Source organism: Danio rerio, chromosome 4 (assembly GCF_052040795.2).
Source record: "Danio rerio strain M-AB ecotype USA chromosome 4, GRCz13ab, whole genome shotgun sequence".
NCBI classification, from domain to species: domain Eukaryota; kingdom Metazoa; phylum Chordata; class Actinopteri; order Cypriniformes; family Danionidae; genus Danio; species Danio rerio.
Window position 1 is genome coordinate 60,057,563 of NC_141024.2, and position 21,836 is coordinate 60,079,398.

A 21,836-nucleotide genomic window follows, 5' to 3' on the forward strand; every position below is an offset into this window, starting at 1 on the left:
CGAACATGGGGAGAACACGCAAACAGAAATGCCAACTGACCCAGCTGAGGCTCGAACCAACAACCTTCTTGCTGTGAGGCGATCAGTGCTACCTACTGCACCACTGTGATGCCTCACATGTATAATTATTTGAGGTATTAAACTGGTATTAGTGAAGAACTTCGCTTACAAATGGTTGTTATATTTAAAATGTGTGAAAAAGCACCATTCAGATGTAGCGATTGTAATGATCTGGGCAATAAAGCATGTATTGTTATAGACTCTATGCTTATTTGTCTTAAGAGATGTAAGGCAGGTCCTGTTCATGTAATATGCGTTAGTCTATCAAGTTGGTATTGGCATGAACAGCTATACCTGTTAACAGGTTTCTGATGTAAAACGGTTCTATTCAGTTAAAGATCAGGCACCTATTACTAAAGATGACCGCACACAATGATGAGCCATTTATTTAAATGACTATGTGACGCAGATATTTAAAATTCATTGTTGCAAACAAGTTAAAGGAGTAAGTGCAGTTGTTGTTGTATGTGATGTTCACCACTGTAATTACACCATAGTGAAAAAAGAAGTCTGAGAAATGCTGTAATTGGTGTAGGTGGAGCAGGTTAATCACATTAAAAGTTCTACATTGTGTAGTTATGAAAGTGAACTCTTGTCATTGAATTATTCTGTATAAACTGCCTATACAATAATTTTACTAGTGATGTAATTATTTTCAAATTATAAATATTTAGATGCATCACAGTACGTGATCGCTTTACTGTGTTGAAAGGAAAAGGTTTTGTCACAGGGTATCGTATATATGCTTTTGTGAATGTCTGCATATTTGTTTGCATAAACACAAGTAATAAATATAGGGGAAAAACATCTTTAATACATATCAGGTGAATAAGAGGCTTTCGGGAAAGCTGAGCTGCTCACACATGTTCTGTTCAACGAAAAAATGAATGAAAGAAAACAAAATTGTCACAGAAACAAATTACGTTTTGATAGTTACAATTTATAAACATAAAGTGTTTACAGTCTTCCAGAAGCCAGTAATGAGCTGCATGTGCTTTAAGATAAATAAAGGACTCTAAACTCACATAAAGAACAAGTTCAGTAATAAATAAATGACTAAAACATTGCTAATAGTTAGCTCATGTCAATATATTGACTGAACTTAAAACAAATAAAACCTAAATGTGAAGTTTACAAATTGTTTCTTTTAACAAATGATAATATATTACAGTATAAAAGTATAAGACTTATATAACTATTATATAAGTGAATGTACACAGCAAATTTTAGATAGTAGATTTAACTACCTTGGAGTTAAAATTAACACTCCCTCAGAGTTTATATGGGAACCACTATAAGTGTTAAAAATAACACTTTTGAAAGTGTTAACATTGTCAACACCAAGAGAGTGTTAATTAGCAAACTCTTATTGTGTAAAATATCTGTTAAATTTCCGAAAAATACCAGCAGCTGTGGTTGCCAGAACCTTTTTGTGAAAAACATGGAAGTTTTTTATAACTGTATAAATTTACAAAAAATAACCATATTTCATGAACTAATACATTGTTCATTTTACAAAATCATAGCTTAGTGCAAAAAAATGTAAAGTCTTTAGATGCAATAACGTTTTCATGTGTGATTGCAATTAGCAAACAGATTTTGACGGTATTAGTAACTACACAGTTACCTTTAAACAAAAGAAGATGCAGCATAACATCAAATACTCTCAGTTCATCTTGGACTTGAACAGAGACACTATTATCCTCCACAATGGTGACACAAAAATCGTTTTGCTGTTTTTCATTCTTTTTTTTAGATTTTACGGAAAAATACCAGCAGCTGTGGTTGCCAGTAATCTGCTGTTTTTAACATTCATAAATTCAGTTTACAGAATATTTCTGTTAAAAGCACATTCAACAGTCTGTATTTTTTATCGATCTCACACTGCAAATTTTAGATTTGGTAGATTTAACTACCTTAGAGTTAAAATTAACACTCCCTCAGTGTTTATATGGGAACCACTATAAGTGTTAAAATAACATTTTTGAAAGTGTTAAAATTTTTAACACCCAGAGTGTTAATTAGCAAACTCTTATTGTGTAAAATATCTGTTAAATGTATGTCAAAATACTATCAGCAGTGGTTGCCAGTAATCTGCTGTTTTTTTAACATTTTACATTCGTAAATTCAGTTTACAGAATATTTCTGTTAAAAACAAATCCCATAGTCTGTATTTTTCATTCGAACACACGTAAGCCTTAAATTCCAGTGTCCTCACTACAGAGGGCTGAACACTCAGACAGTGATGAAGTTAATGAGACAATTAAGTGTCTAATTAAAGGAGGATTGAGAATTGTTGATGAACAACTGTTAACAAGCAGAATCACTGAAGGACAGAAAAACACAAGCCAAAACCAAAGATGAAATCAACTGAGAAAAAAAAACTCTAAATAAAATAATAATCAATAAAAAATAAAACAAATTACACAATAAAAAATGTTGTTTTTCAACATCTTTAAAAAAACTCATCAAATTAAACAACTCATCATGGAGCTTCACCTATTACCGACCTTTGACTTTATTTCTGTCATGCGAACAAAAGCTCTTAATGAAATTTCTGTTGTTCATTTGAAGTCACCATGATGGAGGACAGAGTCTGCTTTAGTCAGCCTCTTCAACTTCTCACTATAAAAGTCTTTTATTTTGGCTGCTATAGTTAGTGTTAATTACACTACTTATACATATAGCATGGAAAGCCGAAAGAAAATTAAAGTGTCAGTCTGAAGAGATTATTAATGATAACATAGCCATTCTTACCAGCTTGTTTTCTAATTCAGTATTGTATTAGTTATGTGTGAGAAATAAATAATATACATAAATGAAACCACTGAAGCTCCAATAATATAAAATAAAACCACTATTTACAATAAGAATGTTTGATCTATGGCAGAACTCAAAAACACACAGACATCAATAATTAGTCTTTGAATCTCAATGATGGTGACAAACAAAAAAATAAAAATCAAGTAAAAAAAACACTCTGCTGAAATATCACCTCCCAAAAACAACACAAAATAAAGGAAAAGAAAGAGATTGTAAGAACATGAAGCTGCATAATTTATTCATGCTGCAATGCATGCTGGGAGCTTTGTACTATGCTGGTACCCAGCATGCATTGCGGCATGAACTATGCAGCTTTTTTTTTTTTAGCAACCACGGTTGAGGTTCATATCCTGATTCTTGATGGCTGTGTGTCATAATGAGTAACCTGGAGCTTGAATGTTTAGTGCATGACACTCTAATTATTAATTGCATCCTAATTGTTTGTTGTATCTTCTATGAAGAGCAGCAGAATGCCAGTAGTATTGTCCCATGCAGTTTTAATACAACTATATATGCATATTTTCATGATTCAACTTATTATACACCTGAAATTATGTCTATTAAAATTAAGCATAAACAGTATAGTTTCTCTTGACCTTTCTTGCTATAGCTGATGAGTTTTAGAAACACAGCTATAACAGTCAGAGAAACATTAGGATATAAGTGTAAAGCTTCAAGAGCTCAAATAAGCAGCCTCTGATCTCTATGATGGTGAGGTCAAAGAAAATATTTTTAATAAAAAAAATCTAAACCTCTTTTCATTGTCAAATATTCTTACAGAAATGAAGTCAAACTGTAATCAGTGAAGCTGCTTATGCTGTTATTTAATGGAGTTGTTTAATCCTCTGTTTTAATTCAGTTGGTTTGGTGTGAGGCTGTGTCTGTAGTTTTATTTCTTCCTTCAATTTCTTATTCCTTCAGTGATTGTGCTTGTTAACAGCAGGTGTTCAACAGCAGCTGTCTGAATTCACTTATTTGTGGTCATTCCCTCTGTCTAGTGGACTAAACTAATTGACTAATTTAAGGGTCAGGTGAATGAGGGTGTGGCGAGATTTCAGACACTCTGATTAGTTTCTCAAATACAAGGGTTTTCTACAAAGGTAGATACGTGTTACTCTGTGTGACAAGGAGGCAAATCAGCTTCTAACGCCGAGAGGGTTATTTTACCTTTATCTAACTCTAGAATTTTAACACTTTACTCTGAATTACCACAACACTTGAAATTTAACACCAATGAATGTGCTGTGTATACACTTACTTAGCTTCAGATTTTCTTTAACTCTTTGTAGAGAGGGAATAAAAGTTTGTTTAAGTATTACATGAGCATATTTCATTTTACGGTGAGTTGGTAATCAATCTGTGTTGCTGTGTTTTTTTTGTTTTTTTTTTACAAAAATGACGAGGCACCCGATACTGCCTTTGGATTTCTCCGTTAGGGTTCGTTTCCACTGACTGGTACAGTACGGTATGGTTTACCTTTATCAGGCTTGCGTTTCTACTACCAAGGGTAGCCTTTTGGAGGGCGTGGTGTATGACAAAGTTTCAGTCACATAATTTTCGCTAGAGAAAATGTCTACAGTAAAGCTGTACAGGTCATTCACAAATCATATGAGAAGCCCTTTTCACAAAACAGAGGCTTCATACACAAATACTTCTGTATAAATGTTTATTACTAACTTTTCTATGAACATGAATTGATTATAACTGCAGATCAATGACAGTGACGTCTGTAATTATATTAAATTAATAAATGCAACATATATGAACACATACAGCCCCTTACAGTCTCCGATATGTTACCAACTACAGAAGAACTACACACAGCATACATTTAGTGCTTATTTAGGTTCAAAACGCCACAAAATATAGCCTACCCAGCCGGCATTTCAACGGTGATTCAACGTTGAATCAACGTCAGGTCTATGGTTGGATCAACGTTGGATTACCTTTCGATTTTGCAAATTGGATCAACGTTTATATAGTGACGTTGTTTCACCGTCGGACCACCACCGGTGATTCACCGTTAAAATCACAACGTTGTTTCACCCTTACCTTCTTCATGGGTGAATTGTGGTCGTTTTGTAGACGTTGAATGAAGGTTGAATTACCTTTCGATTTTGCAAATTGGATCAACGTTGATACCGTGACGTTGTTTCACCGTCATACATTTCAACGCTAGTTAAATAGAAATTACATACAACGCAAAGTCCATAAATATAGCAAACAAATTTTTACTAATTAAAAATACACGACACAAATACACAACTTAGCCTGTGTATCAATTTATTTAATACACACCTCATTATTTCATTTATTCTAAATATACAGCAACATTTACAGCATACATAGTTCATTAAAACCATGCAGGTTACTATACATGCTGTACACTCAAATACAGAAAAAGGCATACAATTAAATAGTCACTTTTTAATTAGGTTTCATGAATTAAAGTTAGTTAATGTTTACTAACATGAACAAAGAACAAATACTTGTACAGCATTTATTAATCATTTTATTTATTGAAATATGTCCCGATGCTATTAAAATCAAAATGTATGCTTGTTAACATTAATGCACTGAGCTGACATGAACTGTACTTTCTTTATATGAAAGATACTTCATTGTTCTTTGTTCATGTTAGTAAATACATTAACACTTACTAATACAACCTTTTAGTAAAGTGTTACCGTCTGCAGAAAGACAGATGCTAACTAAATTAAACTAAGTAACTAAACTACGCTTCAACCATCACCATCTCCAAAATACAATTCTGTTTACAAAGTTTACAAAATACCCATTTTTAAAGTGGCTGCAGTAAAAAAAATAAATAAAAAACATTACTCACAACTAAGAATCACAAGTGAAATACATTACATCTGTTTGAGGTTTTATAGGTTGAGAGAAACACTTGAGGTAAAAGATGGCACTGGGACAAAGAATCAAGTATAAAACACTAAAACATCTATATCAGTCTAGCACTTAAATACATATTTATTTCTCAAACACCAGGTGAGTTTCCTACAAAATCAATAATGAGGTTTGCTATTCCAATTCATTGTGAATGAATGACTTCACTTTCACAATAGTGAAAACTCCTGCTATAATCTAAACCTGACATTACTCCTTCACTTTGCAGGTCTGCATGCTAAATATTTAGTAGTTTTTTTTTTTTTTTTTGCATAAAGTACATCTATTGTGTTTAGCATTACTGCAGCAAAACTGAGCACCTGTGACAGTGGAACATGTAGACAAATATTTCAGTAAATCATCAAGAAAATGTGTAGAATATATGGTTTGATTCTCTCTCACAAACACAACAGTAATAGCAATTAGTTATTCCATTATTATTAGTATCATAAAAATTGCATGTTCATAGGGGTCTTATAATAATGGCTCACATTTGTGAATGTAGGACCACTATTTCACTATTACATGTCACATTAAGTGTTCATATAGGTTCAGTTATTAATTACTTGTGTCATCCCAGAGACCTGTTAATCTTCAGAACACAAACTAAAATATTTTAGATTAAATGCTCCTCATCCTCTACAGACAGCAATGGTCCCAAGATGGTCATTGTCAAGATAAGGCACAAAACACATTGTCAAAACGTTCCATGTGACTTCAGTGATTTCAACTGTGAACATACCAAGCTCCAACAACACTTTAGTGAGGCAAAACAAAACAGTAAATACAAATGTGTTTGCGTATATCTCTCCCGCATCAGATCAGCGTGTGTGTTTACTACGAGCAGTATGCACATACCATGACCTGTTGTGGCAAAGGCAAACAAGTTATTTTTACAGTACTTACTGTGATTTAACCTTTATGACAAATGTACTGGACCTGTTACACATATATCACTATCTTTTATGAACACAAATTTCACTGTAACGGATGCTGTTGTTTTGCTCCAGTTATACCTTTAGAGAACACCGTATTAGTCAGACATCCATACAAAAGCAGAGAGTTTGGTCTTGTGTAGCAGAACTGCAATAGATGTCTGTCTGTCTGTCTAGGCTGACACTGGTTTAGGCCATCAGTATGTCCTTGATGCCCTCAAATGGAGCTTCCAGAAAACCTGCAATAAATGAAATACGAGGTTACAACTAAGTTGGTGTCTGCTATTATACAATGTGAAATTCAAATATTTATTTTTTATTGAATCCAAATTTGTCTTATAATAATCGCCACACTCAATAATTTTGAGTCATCCATCTGAATATTCCTAACTAAGAGAAGTGAAGAATTAGGTGTGATATCGTCAGGAAGCCCTTCGCCACCACCGGTGCCAGCATTTCCAGAATTCAAATTTCAGATTCTCGAAAATTTTTTATTTATTTTTTTTAACCAAGGCTGCAGTAAAGAATCATGAAACATTCAACACATCTAATAATTACAAGTTGTTGTAAACCATTACATGTACTGTAAAAGCTGTTTGAAGCTTTTTAGACATATGGTTGAGAAAAACTCTAGAAGGAGTAGCACTTCTACAAAAGTCTTCATGTAGGACAGAGAATTAAAGGGATAGTTCAAAATGTTTATTCTGTCGTCATTTACTGACCACGTTGAACACAAAAGAAGATATTTTCAAGAAAGCTGCAAATCTATAACCATTGACTTCTATAGTATTTTTTTCTACTATGGAGGTCAATGTTTACAGGTTTTTAGTTTTTTTTTTCAGAATAGCCTCTTTTGTGTTTAACAAAATAAACTCATAATGGTTTTAAACCATTTGGGGAGTAAAATGTGAGTAAATTTTCATTCTTGGGAGAACTATCCCTTTCAGTTGGAAAACACCAGAATTCTTAAGTAGACCCCTTTCGCAAGACAGATGATGCATTTCATTTCTCATCTTAATCCTCAAGTTTTTAATATTTAGATTTATTTAAATAGCATGTTTATTTATTTGTTTTAATGACATTTAATAAAAACAACTTCTCAATGACATCACATGTACTGGACCTGCTACACATGTATCACTATTTTTATGAATACAAATTTCACTGTAACAGGTGCTGTTGTTTTGCTCCAGTAATACCTTTAGAGAACACAGTAGTAGTCAAACATCCATACAAAAGCCTTGGCGTGGAATAGCAGAACTGCAGTCTGTCCAGGCTGACACAGGTTTAGGCCATCTGCGTGTTCTTGATGCCCCTCAACTGGACCTTCCAGAAAACCCAGAAAATTAAAACCCATTACACCTCTTATCTGCTACTATACAAAGTGTAATTTAAGCATTAATTTCTTACTAAATACATATTTGTTCCCCAATACTGTCACATAGTATAACATCACAACATGATTTCACAATAATAATATCAATATAACAATATAATATCACAACATAGCCTAACAATCAATAAACAAACAGATTAGAAAAAGAATATCACCAACCAAAGCACCAAGAAGATTTAACAGATAGCTTAGTTAAAGGTAAAGTAAACGTACATGGACAAAGCCTTTTCCATTCAATGCTGTGCAAGTTATTGCGTCTCTGGAGTACGTTAAGTTACATGTCTAAAAGCAAAAACAACAACAGCAGTGAAACGACAGCAGTTCACTTTGTAATAATAACACTAATAATACAGCATATAATAATGATATTGTTTTATAACGTTGCTCAGTAACTTTAAACTGCGTTTGGAGTTTATCGCTTTGAATTTGCCATAAAAACGCTCATTTAGACTAACGTTAAACATGTGACATTACCTCAAGCTTAGCTGCGTCACCGGAGCGCAAACTAAACCAAACTGGAAAGTTTTAAATGCTTCAAAATTCGAAATACTACACTAAGTCACATTTAAGATACACTGTGTGTAAAACAAAATCGGGGGGTAAATAAAACATTAAAGCATCTAAAAACACGCTTACCTCTGAATTCTGCTGCACTGCAGGTCAGGTGTTCATAATTAAGTGAAGTGAAGTGAAGTGAAGCGCTGCGCGTGACCGCGTGCGCCGAGTCCTCCGATACCATGGTAACCAAACATGTTGAATATTGGGTGAAGCCATGACGTTAATTCAATATACAGATCATGATAAAAAAAAATGTCAACGTTGATTTGTACAAGGATTTCTGTAACTTTTTTCAACCATTTATCATTCAACATTGTTTCAACATTAAAGCAACAACTGACGTATTTTCAACCACATTTCAACGTTGAAGCCTTGTCATATGCAGGCTGTTTTTCAACCGTTCAACATTAAACGTTCTATCAACATTATTTCAACGTTCAAAACACATCTGACCTTATTTCAACCATATTTCAACGTTGAAGGTCGGTCGTGTGCCGGCTGGGATGCTAATCAATATTTAAATACAGTAAAAAGTGAATGGGATTTTATAACTTTATTTATTTTCTGTATAGGCCATTGGTTTTATTAGGCAAAATATTTTGTGTTATTGTTAATATTTTCTAATGTTTGCTATGTCTTCTTTTTAAAGCTAATTGTTGTCCCATATTTTTACATCCCAGTGTTGAGAGGTATGGCATAACATGGTTTGATAATCAATAAATAGCAACCTCTTTGGTTGCTATTTTAAGACTGGCTGTCTTTTTTTAGTCTCTTTGTGCAAAAACGTCTTGCCCTGTATTCAGCATTGGTACTGTGGCTTAGTTGGTCAAAGCGCCTGTCTAGTAAACAGGAGATCCTGGGTTCAAATCCCAGCAGTGCCTTATGTACAGTTTCCAGAGTTGCTTCTTCTCAAGATTTACAAGTGTTTACGCAGCAAGCTGTTTAGCAGTGTGGTACTTAACAAAACTCAAATCCTTTAGAACGCTGCTCGTTCAAGAGGGCTTTGGACAATGTCTTTATAAAGCATGGTGTGGTAATTCAAAACCAATTAGACTTTAATATTTCAAGTCCAGACATTCACACATGCAGCGCTACCGCTGTAAGTTGTTTTTTTCTTTTATTGATTAAACAATTAGCTCCTGTCTGACGCTGTGGCTTTGTTGGTCAAAGTGCTTCTCTAGTAAACAGAAGATTCTGGGTTTGAACCCCAGCAGTGCCTAGTCCGTAGTGAGATTGGTTTTTATAGGCCAGAGAGCACCAAAAAGTGCTTTCTGTGGAACAGTGCTGGAGCACTCAAGCTCTCCGGTGCAATCAATAGCGTCGGACTTCTAGGCTTTGAGCTGAGTCATGCAAAGGTTGTGGGTTCGAGTCCCACCAGAGTCGCAAGTTTTGCCCCTTTTCTTCACTTGACTTAGGTGTGGTGAAATTCCATCATTTTACGCATCTGTACATCCAGTTTTGCTTTTTTTCTTTCATTGCGCAGTGCAGGCTCAGATACCAGGGGTACTCAACAATGAAGCTGATGACTTAATTGAGCTGTTATAAATAAGGGAGATTGGAAAGCGGTGCAGGGTAGAGTGGGCTTAAAAAAAGGCTCGAAGGCAACCTGTGGTTTTGGGGAAAAGTGACTGCCACCTATTGTTGAGATCAAGCCTTTTGGGTTTGTCGTACAAAACCCTCTTTATGCATGTGCAAAGTAACTGAGTAGAAAGCATAGTAAATTTTGCTCCCCCCCACTGTCTTAGATGAAACTTCGTTTTGGTTTTTTCTTTTAGTGTTAAGACTAAGTTGGCCAGAGCACCTGTCTTGGGAACAGCAGGTGCTAGGTTCAAATCCAAACTGCACCTTTCCCTCAGATTATGGGAGAGTGGCTTTACTGATCTGAAAATCTTTCAATGGCCGATAGCATATGTTTGTCCTGATTTCCATTTTCTTTCCATCTTGTCAGCATTTTCTGCATCCTGACATGCTGGTTTTTGTGTTTTATTGTTTTTTCTTCATCAATTTTTGTTATTGGGCAAATGTCTCTTACAGTTAAACAACCTCTTTTGGTTGCCATTTTAAGACTTGCTGTCTTTTTTTAGTTTCTTTGTGCAAAATCATCTTTCCCTTTTCAGCGTTAGCGCTGTCGCTTAGTTGGTCAAAGTGCCTGTTTAGTAAACAAGACATCCTGGGTTCATGTAGTGCCAAATGTACAGGTGCCAGAATTGCTTCTTCTTAAGAGTTACAAGTGTTTACGCAGCGAGCTGTTTAGCAGTCTGTTTCTTAAAAAAACTCAAAACCTTACAGGTTTTTCCAATTGTTTACACACAATTAATTGTACTTCAGACACAATGACTACAACATGTAACATGCACCAACCCCCTGAACCAACTCTGCTAAATTACAAGCACAATTCCTGCTTTACACTCAAATTGCAGGATTAAAACACATTTTTTTCAAAACACAACACACAATTCTCTGCATTTTGCTCAATTTTCATGGAGAAAATATTTTGTTTTCAAAAGGAACACAGTCATTCACAATTGTAAAGTCAGTTGTCCTACTTTGCATACTGATTCATCATGTAGGTAAACACCTGTCACACAGAATTGCAATTTAGAAATCAGAACTTATCTGGTTCATAACTGGTTCTCTGCCTACCCATGTTTTTTAGTTGTTTATCTCCCCCTCCATATTCTCCATTCCTCAAACCTATTGAGGATTTTTTTTCCTGCCTGGAGATGTAAAGTGTATGACCGAAATCCACACACACGTATACCCCTTCTCCAAGCTATAGCAGATGATGCTTTTCGTGACTGGATTCACCATGCAAAGTGACATTTCCTCTGCTGCCTGGCCAGACCAGACCAAAACAGAAAAGAGGATGGTTCATCCAGGATTTAAACCCGGGAGCTCTCGCACCTTAAGCGAGAATCATATCCCTAGACCAACAAGCCACTGCAAGATAGCCACCGTACATGGCAAAACTATCTGCTGACAAACCAGCATTCTCAGAAAAAGGCCTCTGTGTAAGCCACAACGCCTTTACAAAACAGCGGACAACTGTAAGGGCTCAACCAAAATTTGAACCTAGGATTTCTCACGGCATGATTGAGAATCATACTCCTAGACCAGCAAGCCACTATGCAAGGAATGATTTATGTGGTGACACTATCTGGGGTCCGTTCTTCGTACCTCGCTTAAGATGATTTGGCAGATCCTGGATCTTTTTATCTCGATAACTGATCTCTCGCTAATTTGGTTCTTCAAACAAGTTTGCGAATCAGATTAGAATGTCTGGATGAACTGATCTGAGATTGCTGCATGTGTTGTGAAGGACAGATCTTTCGATCCTCGAAATCATGATCAGCAATGCCAAGATTGGCTGACGGCACATCAGCGTATTGACATAATCTGATATTCAATAGTCCATGTGAGCAAAATTACATCAAATTAGCAGTAAACGGCTTGTTAAATTTGAAACGCAATAACCTTCCACATTTGTTGTGAGCTGCAGGCTTTACACTTTCATGTGTCAAGACAAGAGTATTCATCATGTATTTTAAGGCATATCAGTGTATTTAGTTCTACATTTAGAGAAGATTTTCTTTATTATAGTAGCCGGTTTTTTAATCAGTGTGAAGAAAAACTTGTTGTTTACAAAAGCATTTTAATATTGATAAGGCATCTGCAACTTTTGTGAAGCATCAAATCACTGGCATATTAACTGTCAAAACATGTTTATGACTGCATGAATGTATTATTGCTTTTAAAAAAAGTCACATATTGTGGATTTCTATTATACACAATTTGTACTAAAGTAATTTAAAAAGTTTATGTCAATACATTTTCTCTTTGCACCACCAGGTGGCAGTTTTTGTACTTTTATTTCGAGGGTGTAGATTGCATAAGTTTTATTAATATGTATAACTTCATTTATTGTATAAGTAACTATAAACTATATATTTATATATATATATATATATATATATATATATATATATATATATATACATAGTTAAAAATATTTTAAAAATATTTACCATTTTCCCAAGTATATATAACTACTACTGTACTACTACTTTGCTTGAACTGAGCCGATCTAATCCTATTTATATGAATTTAACCTGCTTCCGATCAGGTTTGACCTAGCAGAACTGTTGCTATGACAACAACTCTCAGATCAACTTTGAAGAACGAAACGATCCTGGATCGTGTCAAATCGTCAATATCTAAATACAGCTAACTGAGTAATCCACATACGAAGAACGGACCCCTGCTGACAAACTGGAATTCTTCGAAAGACGTTTTTATGAAAGACATAATGCCCTGTAAAACGCAGGACACCTGCAAGGGCTTGTCTGGGATTTAAAACCCCGGACCTCTCGCACACGAAACGAGAATCATACCCGGGGGTGTCCAAACTCAGTCCTGGAGGGCCGGTGTCCTGCATAGTTTAGCTCCAACTTCCTTCAACACACTTCAACTCCAAGGAGCTTTCTAGTATATTTAGAAGAGCCTGATTAGCTGGTTTAGGTGTGTTTAATTGGTGTTGAAACTAAAATATGCCGGACACCGGCCCTCGAGGACCGAGTTTGGACACCCCTGCCCTAGACCAACGAGCCACTAAAGTGTTCACATTTTACATGGCGTCAGAAGTATCAGATAGTCAGAAATTTTTCTCTAACAAATCAAGGGCACCCTAAGCGAGAATCATACCCCTAGACCACCGAGCCACTGCAAAACAGCAACTTTACATGGCGACACTATAAAGGCATCTGTGTAAGCCACAACGCCCTTACAAAACAGCAGACAACTGTAAGGGCTCAACCGAAATTTGGACCTGGGATTTGTCATGGCATGAACGAGAATCATACTCCAAGACCAGCAAGCCACTTTGCAAGAAATTTTTTATGTGGTGACACTATCTGCTGACAAACTGGAAATCTTTGAAACACCTTTTTATAAAAGCCATAATTTTGAACCCAGGACCTCTTGCACCCAAAGCGTGAATCATACCCCTAGAAAAACAAGCCACTAAAATCTGAAGTTTTCACATGGCATCAGAAGCAGCAGATAGTCAGAAATCAAGTGCAGAGAATTTGTAAGATGGAGGAAGAGAGTCTGAAACAATGGTGGATAGTCTATTGGGTGAGAGAGAGTGTAGGTTTCTGCGAAAGGCAACTTGTTTTGGAGTGTATGGTGGCTCAGGAGTCCTGTGGATGTTGAGAGACAAAAGGAAATATTCCGATGTGTGTAGTGGAGTTACCAGTGTTTGATCAGTGAAGCAATGTCGCGTGTAAATAAGATCAGTAGCAGAAGTAGGTGCTTTTTTGAGGTCAAAAGAGGCAAGTAGAGTCTGGAAGTCAGTAGCTTGAGGTTTTTCAATGTGGATGTTGAAGTCACCTAGCACCAACAAGGGAGTGTCATAAACAGAAAAAGATGAGAGAAGAACATCCAGTTCATCTAAGAAGTGACCTAATGTACCTGGTGGGCGGTAGATGACAACCACATTTATGTAGAAGGAGTGGATAATGGTGGCTGCATGGAATTCAAAGGAGCTGATCTTTGCCAGTGACTATCTCTGAGTAAATTTCCATTCTTTGGAAATCAGTAGTCCAGTTCCACCCTCTCTCCCTGTCTGACGAGGAGTGTGGGAGAAAGAGAAATTAGCAGAAAGAGTAGCATGTGTAGCAGTGTCCTCCGGAATCAACCAGGTCTCAGTTAGAGCCATGAGATTATAGTCAGAATATGTAGCTATGGAGGTAATAAAATCTGCCTTGTGAACAGCAGATTGACAATTTCAGAGGCCCACAGAGAGAGAGTTGTGAAATAGCAGATGCATGTATTGAACGAAGGTTGTGATAATTATGCCTGCAGCGTACCTCCCGTGTTTTGCGAGTGTTAGTAACAACAGGAATTAGTTAACACATAATAAAAGTGCAATGAAAACAATAATAAGTGCAAAGATTAAGTAAAATAAATAAATAAAGTACTCAGGTGCTTTGTCAGTGTCTTTGCTCGGTGGAGTCGCACAGGTAGAGTCAATGGTCTTTACACTCGTCGGTCTTCACACGCAGTGAGACTAGCTGCTTATATACACCCCTGAGCGCTTGCTGATAGAATTCAGCTTGACATGCCTCAAGAGTTCCCACAATACAACAACAAAAACTGAGGCGAGGGGTGCAAAACTGACCGTGATCCACACACAAGCTCTTACAGTAACCAAGGAAACTTTGAGTAATCTTTCTAGCACTACACACAAACAACTGAAAACAAGTCTAAATGTACTTACACGCTGCTGGTCTCATTGCCAAAGTGCTTCTCCTTATATGGTTGAACAAGCCATCCTACTTCCCTTACTTACTTACATTGTCTATCCATCCATCTATTTATTCATTTTGTTTAGTAAATGTGTTATTTTTGAGGCTGACCTCAAAAAAATATAATAATTTTACTGCCAGAATTTTAGGTGCAGGCTAGGACTGTCTCTGCCATTGGCAGATAACGTTGTTTTTTTGGCTTCATAGGACATGGACCTTCAGCATGCAGTGGGACGGTTTGCTGCTGAGTGTGACATGGCAGGGAAATAAACAGCACCTCTGAGTCAGAAACCATGGTGCTTGACTGGTAAAAAGGTGGCCATCTCCAGTTTGGAGAGTCTTTACCCCAAATGGAGTATCTGCGTTTTTTTTTTTTTTTCATGAAAAATGGAATGTGAGATTAAAAGAGTGATCAGTGCAGCGGCAGCAGTAATGCATTTGATGTGGTTGTCTGTTGTGGTGAAGTAGCTGAGATGAAAGGCAATGTTCTAAATTTACCACTCAATCTAGGTTCCTACTCACATCTATGGTTATGACTGAAAGGACAAGATCTCAGTAACAACCGGACACATTTTGCAAAATGTTATGACCCGCTTGTTTGAGTTGCACCATAAAAGTGAGATGAGACAACAAAATAGCCTGAATGCAAATGATTTATTATAAAATGTAACTCAGAACAATCAATCAAAGCAACTAACAAATGTCTAGGCATAATAATGAAGATAAAGAACTTAGGATATAATCACAACAACACTTTAACTACATGATATAAGTAATGCAAAACAAAACCATAAAGTTAAAGAGTCAATGAGATGGCAGGTCTTGACATGAGCACTCCCGAGTAGCCACAGCGTCCAGGGGTAGCTAGCACAACAACTTTTATATACCCATTGATGAGTAATGCAGGCATCCAATCAGGATTTACCACATATTCCAATCTGGAGTCTTGGGATTATCACAGTGTATTAATATTGTAAAACTAAATACTTGTCGCTCTGCCAAAATCATCAAATATTCATCAAGTTTGTATTCTACTCAAAACAGTAAATGTAGTAAACTAGAAATAATTTTGAATCTAAAATTAAAGAAACTTTACTAATAAATAGATGATTTGTTTCTCATTCAGGGAGTCAGACAAAGAACATCATCGAAAACAACACTAGCTACATGAATACACTGAAGAGTAGAGTACAGATGTATCCGCACCTGTACAATCACTTGCAAAAAGATTTTAAGCAGCAGAGATGCTGTTTGCCAGATGTTTATGAAACTGTTCTTCTCTCAGTTGCCATCATTGTGTTTACAGTAAACGCAAGGAGCGCAACACATTTCTACAAAATTTTCAGAGGCACAACAAACACACAGACGCAGGGGAGAAAGACAGAGACTGTTTACATGGACATCAGTAACTGACTGTTTAATGACAGTGGAATGTTTGATACCGCACATTGTATAAGAGAAAAAAAAACTGCATTGCTCGGTAACTGAGATGCACTTAGTAAGTCAGAAAGCCATGTGCGTGTGTAGACTATCCTGTCAAAAAACGCGTTTACATGTTTACACTCAGAGAGCAGCATTTACAGCAGATCCTTCAGTCCATAATATTGTAGTGATATTAACGAACTGACTTTAAACAATTCCTCTTCTCCCACTTGTTTTGGCAACCCAACTAGTCGTCTCTCTGCCGTCTGAACACTGTTTGAGGTAAAACAGTCTTTAAAGCTATCATACATATTAATAAAGTTGCCCCGAATACACAATAGAGCGCACTGATTGGTTTGAACAAAGTCTTTCTCATGAATGAATGCAGTACACTCAGAGACGTCATGAAATACTCCCAGGTACAGACAGACAGTCTACATGCTGGAATACACGCAAGGAAGTGTATGGGTAGAAAAGTCTAGTGTGACCGCGGCTTAAGTGCATGTGAATGGTTTCTTTCCAGTGTGGATCCTCATGTGTTGATTAAGGTATGATGAGCGGCTGAAACTCTTCCCACACTGAGTGCATGTGAATGGTTTCTCTCCAGTGTGGATCCTCATGTGTTGATTAAGGTATGATGAGCGGCTGAAACTCTTCCAACACTGAGTGCATGTGAATGGTTTCTCTCCAGAGTGGATTCTCGTGTGGTGTTTAAGGTGTGATGATTGGCTGAAACTCTTTCCACACTGAGTGCATTTGAATGGTTTCTCTCCAGTGTGGATCATCATGTGTAGAATAAAGTTTGATGATTTGCTGAAACTCTTCCCACACTGAAGGCATGTGAATGGTTTCTCTCCAGTGTGGATCCTCATGTGTTGATTAAGGGATGATGAGCAGCTCAAACTCTTCCCACACTGAGTGCATGTGAATAGTTTCTCTCCAGTGTGGACCCTCATGTGGTAATTAAAGTGTGATGAGCTGCTGAAACTCTTCCCACACTGAGTGCATGTGAATGGTTTCTCTCCAGTGTGGATCCTCATGTGTAGATTACGGGACCACGATAAGCTGAAACTCTTCCCACAGTGGGTGCATGTGAATGGTTTCTCTCCAGTGTGGATCCTCATGTGTTGATTAAGGGATGATGAGCAGGTGAAACTCTTCCCACACTGAGTGCATGTGAATAGTTTCTCTCCAGTGTGGATCCTCATGTGTAGATTACGGGACCACGATAAGCTGAAACTCTTCCCACACTGGGTGCATGTGAATGGTTTCTCTCCAGTGTGGATCCTCATGTGAATCTTAAGAATGTATTTTCTTCCAAAACTTTTTCCACACTGAGTGCAGGTGAAACAATTCTTGTCTCTCCTTTTTAAAATACCTGTCTGTAAAAAAGTTTTTTCCTCAATTTTGACATGATGTTTCTCCTGTTTACTCCCCTCGTTTTCTTCAATTAGGTCTGAAATAAAAAAAAATAAAACATTAGTTTTCATTAAGTCTTTTCATTAAGTCTTAAAGGGCACCTAGGTTACCCCTTTTTTCAGATTTAATATAAGTCTTTTGCGTCTCTAGAATGTGTATATAAAGTTTCAGATCAAAATACCCATCAGATTTTTCATTATACCTTTTACAAGATGCTGTTTTATACTGATTTCCAGCAGGGGGTGGTTTTGTCGGACTGCGCCTTTAAGCCGAGTTCTGCCCGCCCACTGTTTCTACATGCCTCCTCCCTCAGCTGCGTCAGACAACAGACAGACTTAAAGGAAGAAGGTCTCACGTAGCGTTTGTGAGATACTACAGTAAGAACTAACCTTTACTAATCAGTATTGTGAAGTTGCATTGATGAGTCACACACACAATATCGTTACAAAGTTTACGCGAGCACACACACACACACACACACACACACACACACACACACACACACACGCAAACACACACACACACACACACACACAGATACACACGCAGGCAGGCAGGCAGACACACAGAGCGCGCTTAGCTTAGTTAAGGCTAACCTCAAGTACTGTGTGGATATCTGTTATGCTAATGTACAAAATAAACCTGATTTAACTTCCACAAACCGGGATTGAAGCGTCTTCTTTTATAATTGTTCTGACACGCGGCTGTGCTGATGAAGTAAAGCTGAAGTAAAACGCTGTAATTAATTACACACATACTCTGTTTTAAAACACTTTAAACATGTGAAACTTACTCTTAATCACATTTGATGATGATTGCTGATCCTAGCGAACAGAACAGACCTTTTATTCCTGGTTGCTTTGCGTATGTCTGCCTGGTCTTGTTGACATATACACGTGACTACCGGAACATGTTAATGCGCGCAGCTGTCAATCAATTCGGTGGGCGGGGGGATCGCACACCTACGTAATGGTGCGATCGATTTGAAAACAGCTCCAATTGGCCGACCCTTTTTTTGTAGTTAAATTGAAAAAAAGGACTGGGTGTGTTCATATCACCTCAGTATGACGGTCTATACACTATACCAACACACAGATCTGTCCAAACAGCTTGAAAAGTAGATTTTTTACCATAGGTGCCCTTTAAGTCATCCTTATTTATCTAGTGCTTTTACAATGTAAATTGTGTCAAAGCCACTTAACATAGAAGTTAAAGTAAATTTAAACTGTCAGTCCAGTTTTCAGAGTTTCTTACATAATTGATCATAAAAGTCATTTTGGTCATATTGATCAGACACAGATTTGAAAGCTGTAAATGGCCTATTTTTATTCCTATATATTCACAATTACAACAAAACGTTTTTCTAAAATGTGTAAAGCAGACAGGGAATACTTGTATATTCTGTGCCTGACTGAAAAAAGTTATTGGGTAACAGCTGAACAAACAGCTGAATTTTTGCCTTGCAGACATGAGACATGCCTGTCAGCATCTGCATAAAGCAGGGGTTCTCAACCTTTTGCAAGCTGGGCCCTCCCAAAGCCGCTTTATTGCAGCTAGGGCCCCAGTGACTCAGAGAGGGTACAAGGACCTTACATTTTTGAGACTTGCTTAGCTTCTCGAAGAGAAATCAAACAAATGAGCGCTTTCTAAAGTCTATGAGCACAGCACACACAAATAAACTAAATTGACATACTGCAGTTATATTTCGAAATGTGTTTTTTTTAATATTTATAACATTTGAATACAGTTCAGCAACATACATCACACAACCTGACGACAAAGGGAGCTGACAATTGAACATCACTAAATTTACCATCACCTCAAGATTGAAAATTTTACACTGATTTCATACAGGGTTCATACAGACACAGCCTAATGAAAATCAAAGACTTTTAGGCACTTTTTCCAGCATCTACTTTTATTTTCGAAACTGACATGCAATGTATTGAACACCTGAAATGTATTCTCAGCAACCCATAAAAACATTGCATAGGAACTATTAGCAAATTGTTATAATAAAATAAATGATGTAGCCTTCCCAGTATAAAATAACAGTAGCAGACCTAACTTTATAGCTACAGCTCGGCAGAGTCAGCAAAGGTATAAAAACAGGTGGTTTTATTCCTGATGAGAATATTTATTGTTGTCAGACTTCACTCTCACATAAATACACTTAAATAAATCAATCAAAACTCATAGCTAATCAGGATAGCCTGTGCGTGTAGGGGGAGAGTCAGAGGAGGGTAAGGTCAGTAAAAATTAGCATAAAAAAGGGAGTGTCCGTTTTGGGCACGTGCTGATTTTCACAGAGGCAAAACAAACACACAGATGCAGAGGAGAAAGTCAGTGATATTTGATTCGAGGAATTGCTGGAAGCGTGTATCTTTCATGCAATGTTTGTTGCAAAAAAAAAATCCTTCACATTTCTCTGTAACTTAGATGCACTTGGTAGGTAGCGTCAGAAAGCCATGTATGTTATTCCTGTCACAAAATGCGGGTGTAAGTTTGATTGAGGTGCTAACATGTTTACACTCAGAGAGCAGCATTTACAGTGGATTTTTCAGTACATAATATTGTATATATATTATCGTACGGTAAACTTTATTAACTTAGAAACCATTTGACTAAGGTCTGTCTCTAAACACTGAAAGAGTACTGCTGACGAACTAACTTTGCCTCTGAATAAACAAACAAAAACCACTGGTCGCTCACTTAACAAATCTGTAGAGACAGGACAATCAACACATACTGGAGCTCTGTCTTTTATTAAAGGAGACGAGCAGCAAATCTGGATTTCACCATTTTCAGATGAGAAAAGCTATCGGGTAAAAAATGTTTCTTAGACACACATTTCTGTCACGCGTCGCGTGCAGCATAATCCACACGTGAGTCCAGCTACGCTATCATAGAGGGAAAATAAAAACAAAACCTTCACTGCAGCAAATTATAAAACGCAACACTGACGACCAAATATTTCTTGTTCTCCCACTTGGCAACACAACGTTTTAGATAGAATTTTAGATAGTAAATTTAACTACCTTAGAGTTAAAATTAACACTCCCTCAGAGTTTATATGGGAACCACTATAAGTGTTAAAAATAACACTTTTGAAAGTGTTAACATTGTCAACACCAAGAGAGTGTTAATTAGCAAACTCTTATTGTGTAAAATATCTGTTAAATTTCCGAAAAAATACCAGCAGCTGTGGTTGCCAGAATCTTTCTGTGAAAAACATGGAAGTTTTATAAACTATAAATTTACAAAAAATAACCATATTTCATGAACTAATACAATGTTCAGTTTACAAAATCATAGCTTAGTAGAATAAAATGTAAAGTCTTTAGATGCAATAATGTTTTCATGTGTGATTGCAATTAGCAAACAGATTTTGACTGCATTAGTAACTACACAGTTACCTTTATAGAAAAGAAGATACAGCATAACATCAAATACTCTCAGTTCATCTTGGACTTGAACAGAGACGCTATTATCCTCCACAATGGTAACACAAAAACTGTTCAGCTGTTTTTCTTTTTCTTTTTTTTTCATTTTTAGATTTTACGGAAAAATACCAGCAGCTGTGGTTGCCAGTAATCTGCTGTTTTTAACATTCATAAATTCAGTTTACAGAATATTTCTGTTAAAAACACATTCAACAGTCTGTATTTTTATCGATCTCACACTGCAAATTTTAGATTTAGTAGATTTAACTACCTTAGAGTTAAAATTAACACTCCCTCAGTGTTTATATGGGAACCACTGTAAGTGTTAAAATAACACTTTTGAAAGTGTTAAAATTTTTAACACCCAGAGTGTTAATTAGCAAACTCTTATTGTGTAAAATATCTGTTAAATGTATGTCAAAATACTGGCAGCAGTGGTTGCCAGTAATCTGCTGTTTTCAACATTTTACATTTGTAAATTCAGTTTCCAGAATATCTCTGTTAAAAACAAATCCCATAGTCTGTATTTTTCATTCGAACACACGTAAGCCTTAAATTCCAGAGCAAA

The 21,836-nt window shown here is 36.5% G+C and overlaps 2 protein-coding genes and 1 non-coding gene across 6 annotated transcripts in view; 2 read left to right on the forward strand and 1 right to left on the reverse strand.

Moving 5' to 3' along the window:
- The window catches only part of LOC137491106 (uncharacterized), a 421,384-nt gene that overhangs the window by 389,064 nt on the left and 10,484 nt on the right, over window positions 1-21,836 (reverse strand). For 2 of the 4 annotated variants that reach the window (XM_087249969.1, XM_087249968.1), the window contains exon 3: window positions 15,620-17,862. The exons of the other annotated variants lie outside the window; for them this stretch is intronic. In XM_087249969.1, coding sequence (XP_087106095.1) covers window positions 16,901-17,862 — 962 coding nt within the window. In that variant the 3' untranslated portion in view covers window positions 15,620-16,900. Of the gene's footprint in view, window positions 1-15,619; window positions 17,863-21,836 lie in introns of those variants that run through there. 4 annotated transcript variants of the gene reach the window in all.
- LOC141381800 (uncharacterized) overlaps window positions 1-21,836 on the forward strand; it is an 887,475-nt gene that overhangs the window by 311,197 nt on the left and 554,442 nt on the right. The gene's annotated exons all lie outside the window — the stretch shown is intronic.
- Window positions 9,487-9,560, forward strand: trnat-agu (transfer RNA threonine (anticodon AGU)). The gene has a single exon. It is a non-coding gene; the product is annotated as a tRNA-Thr (tRNA).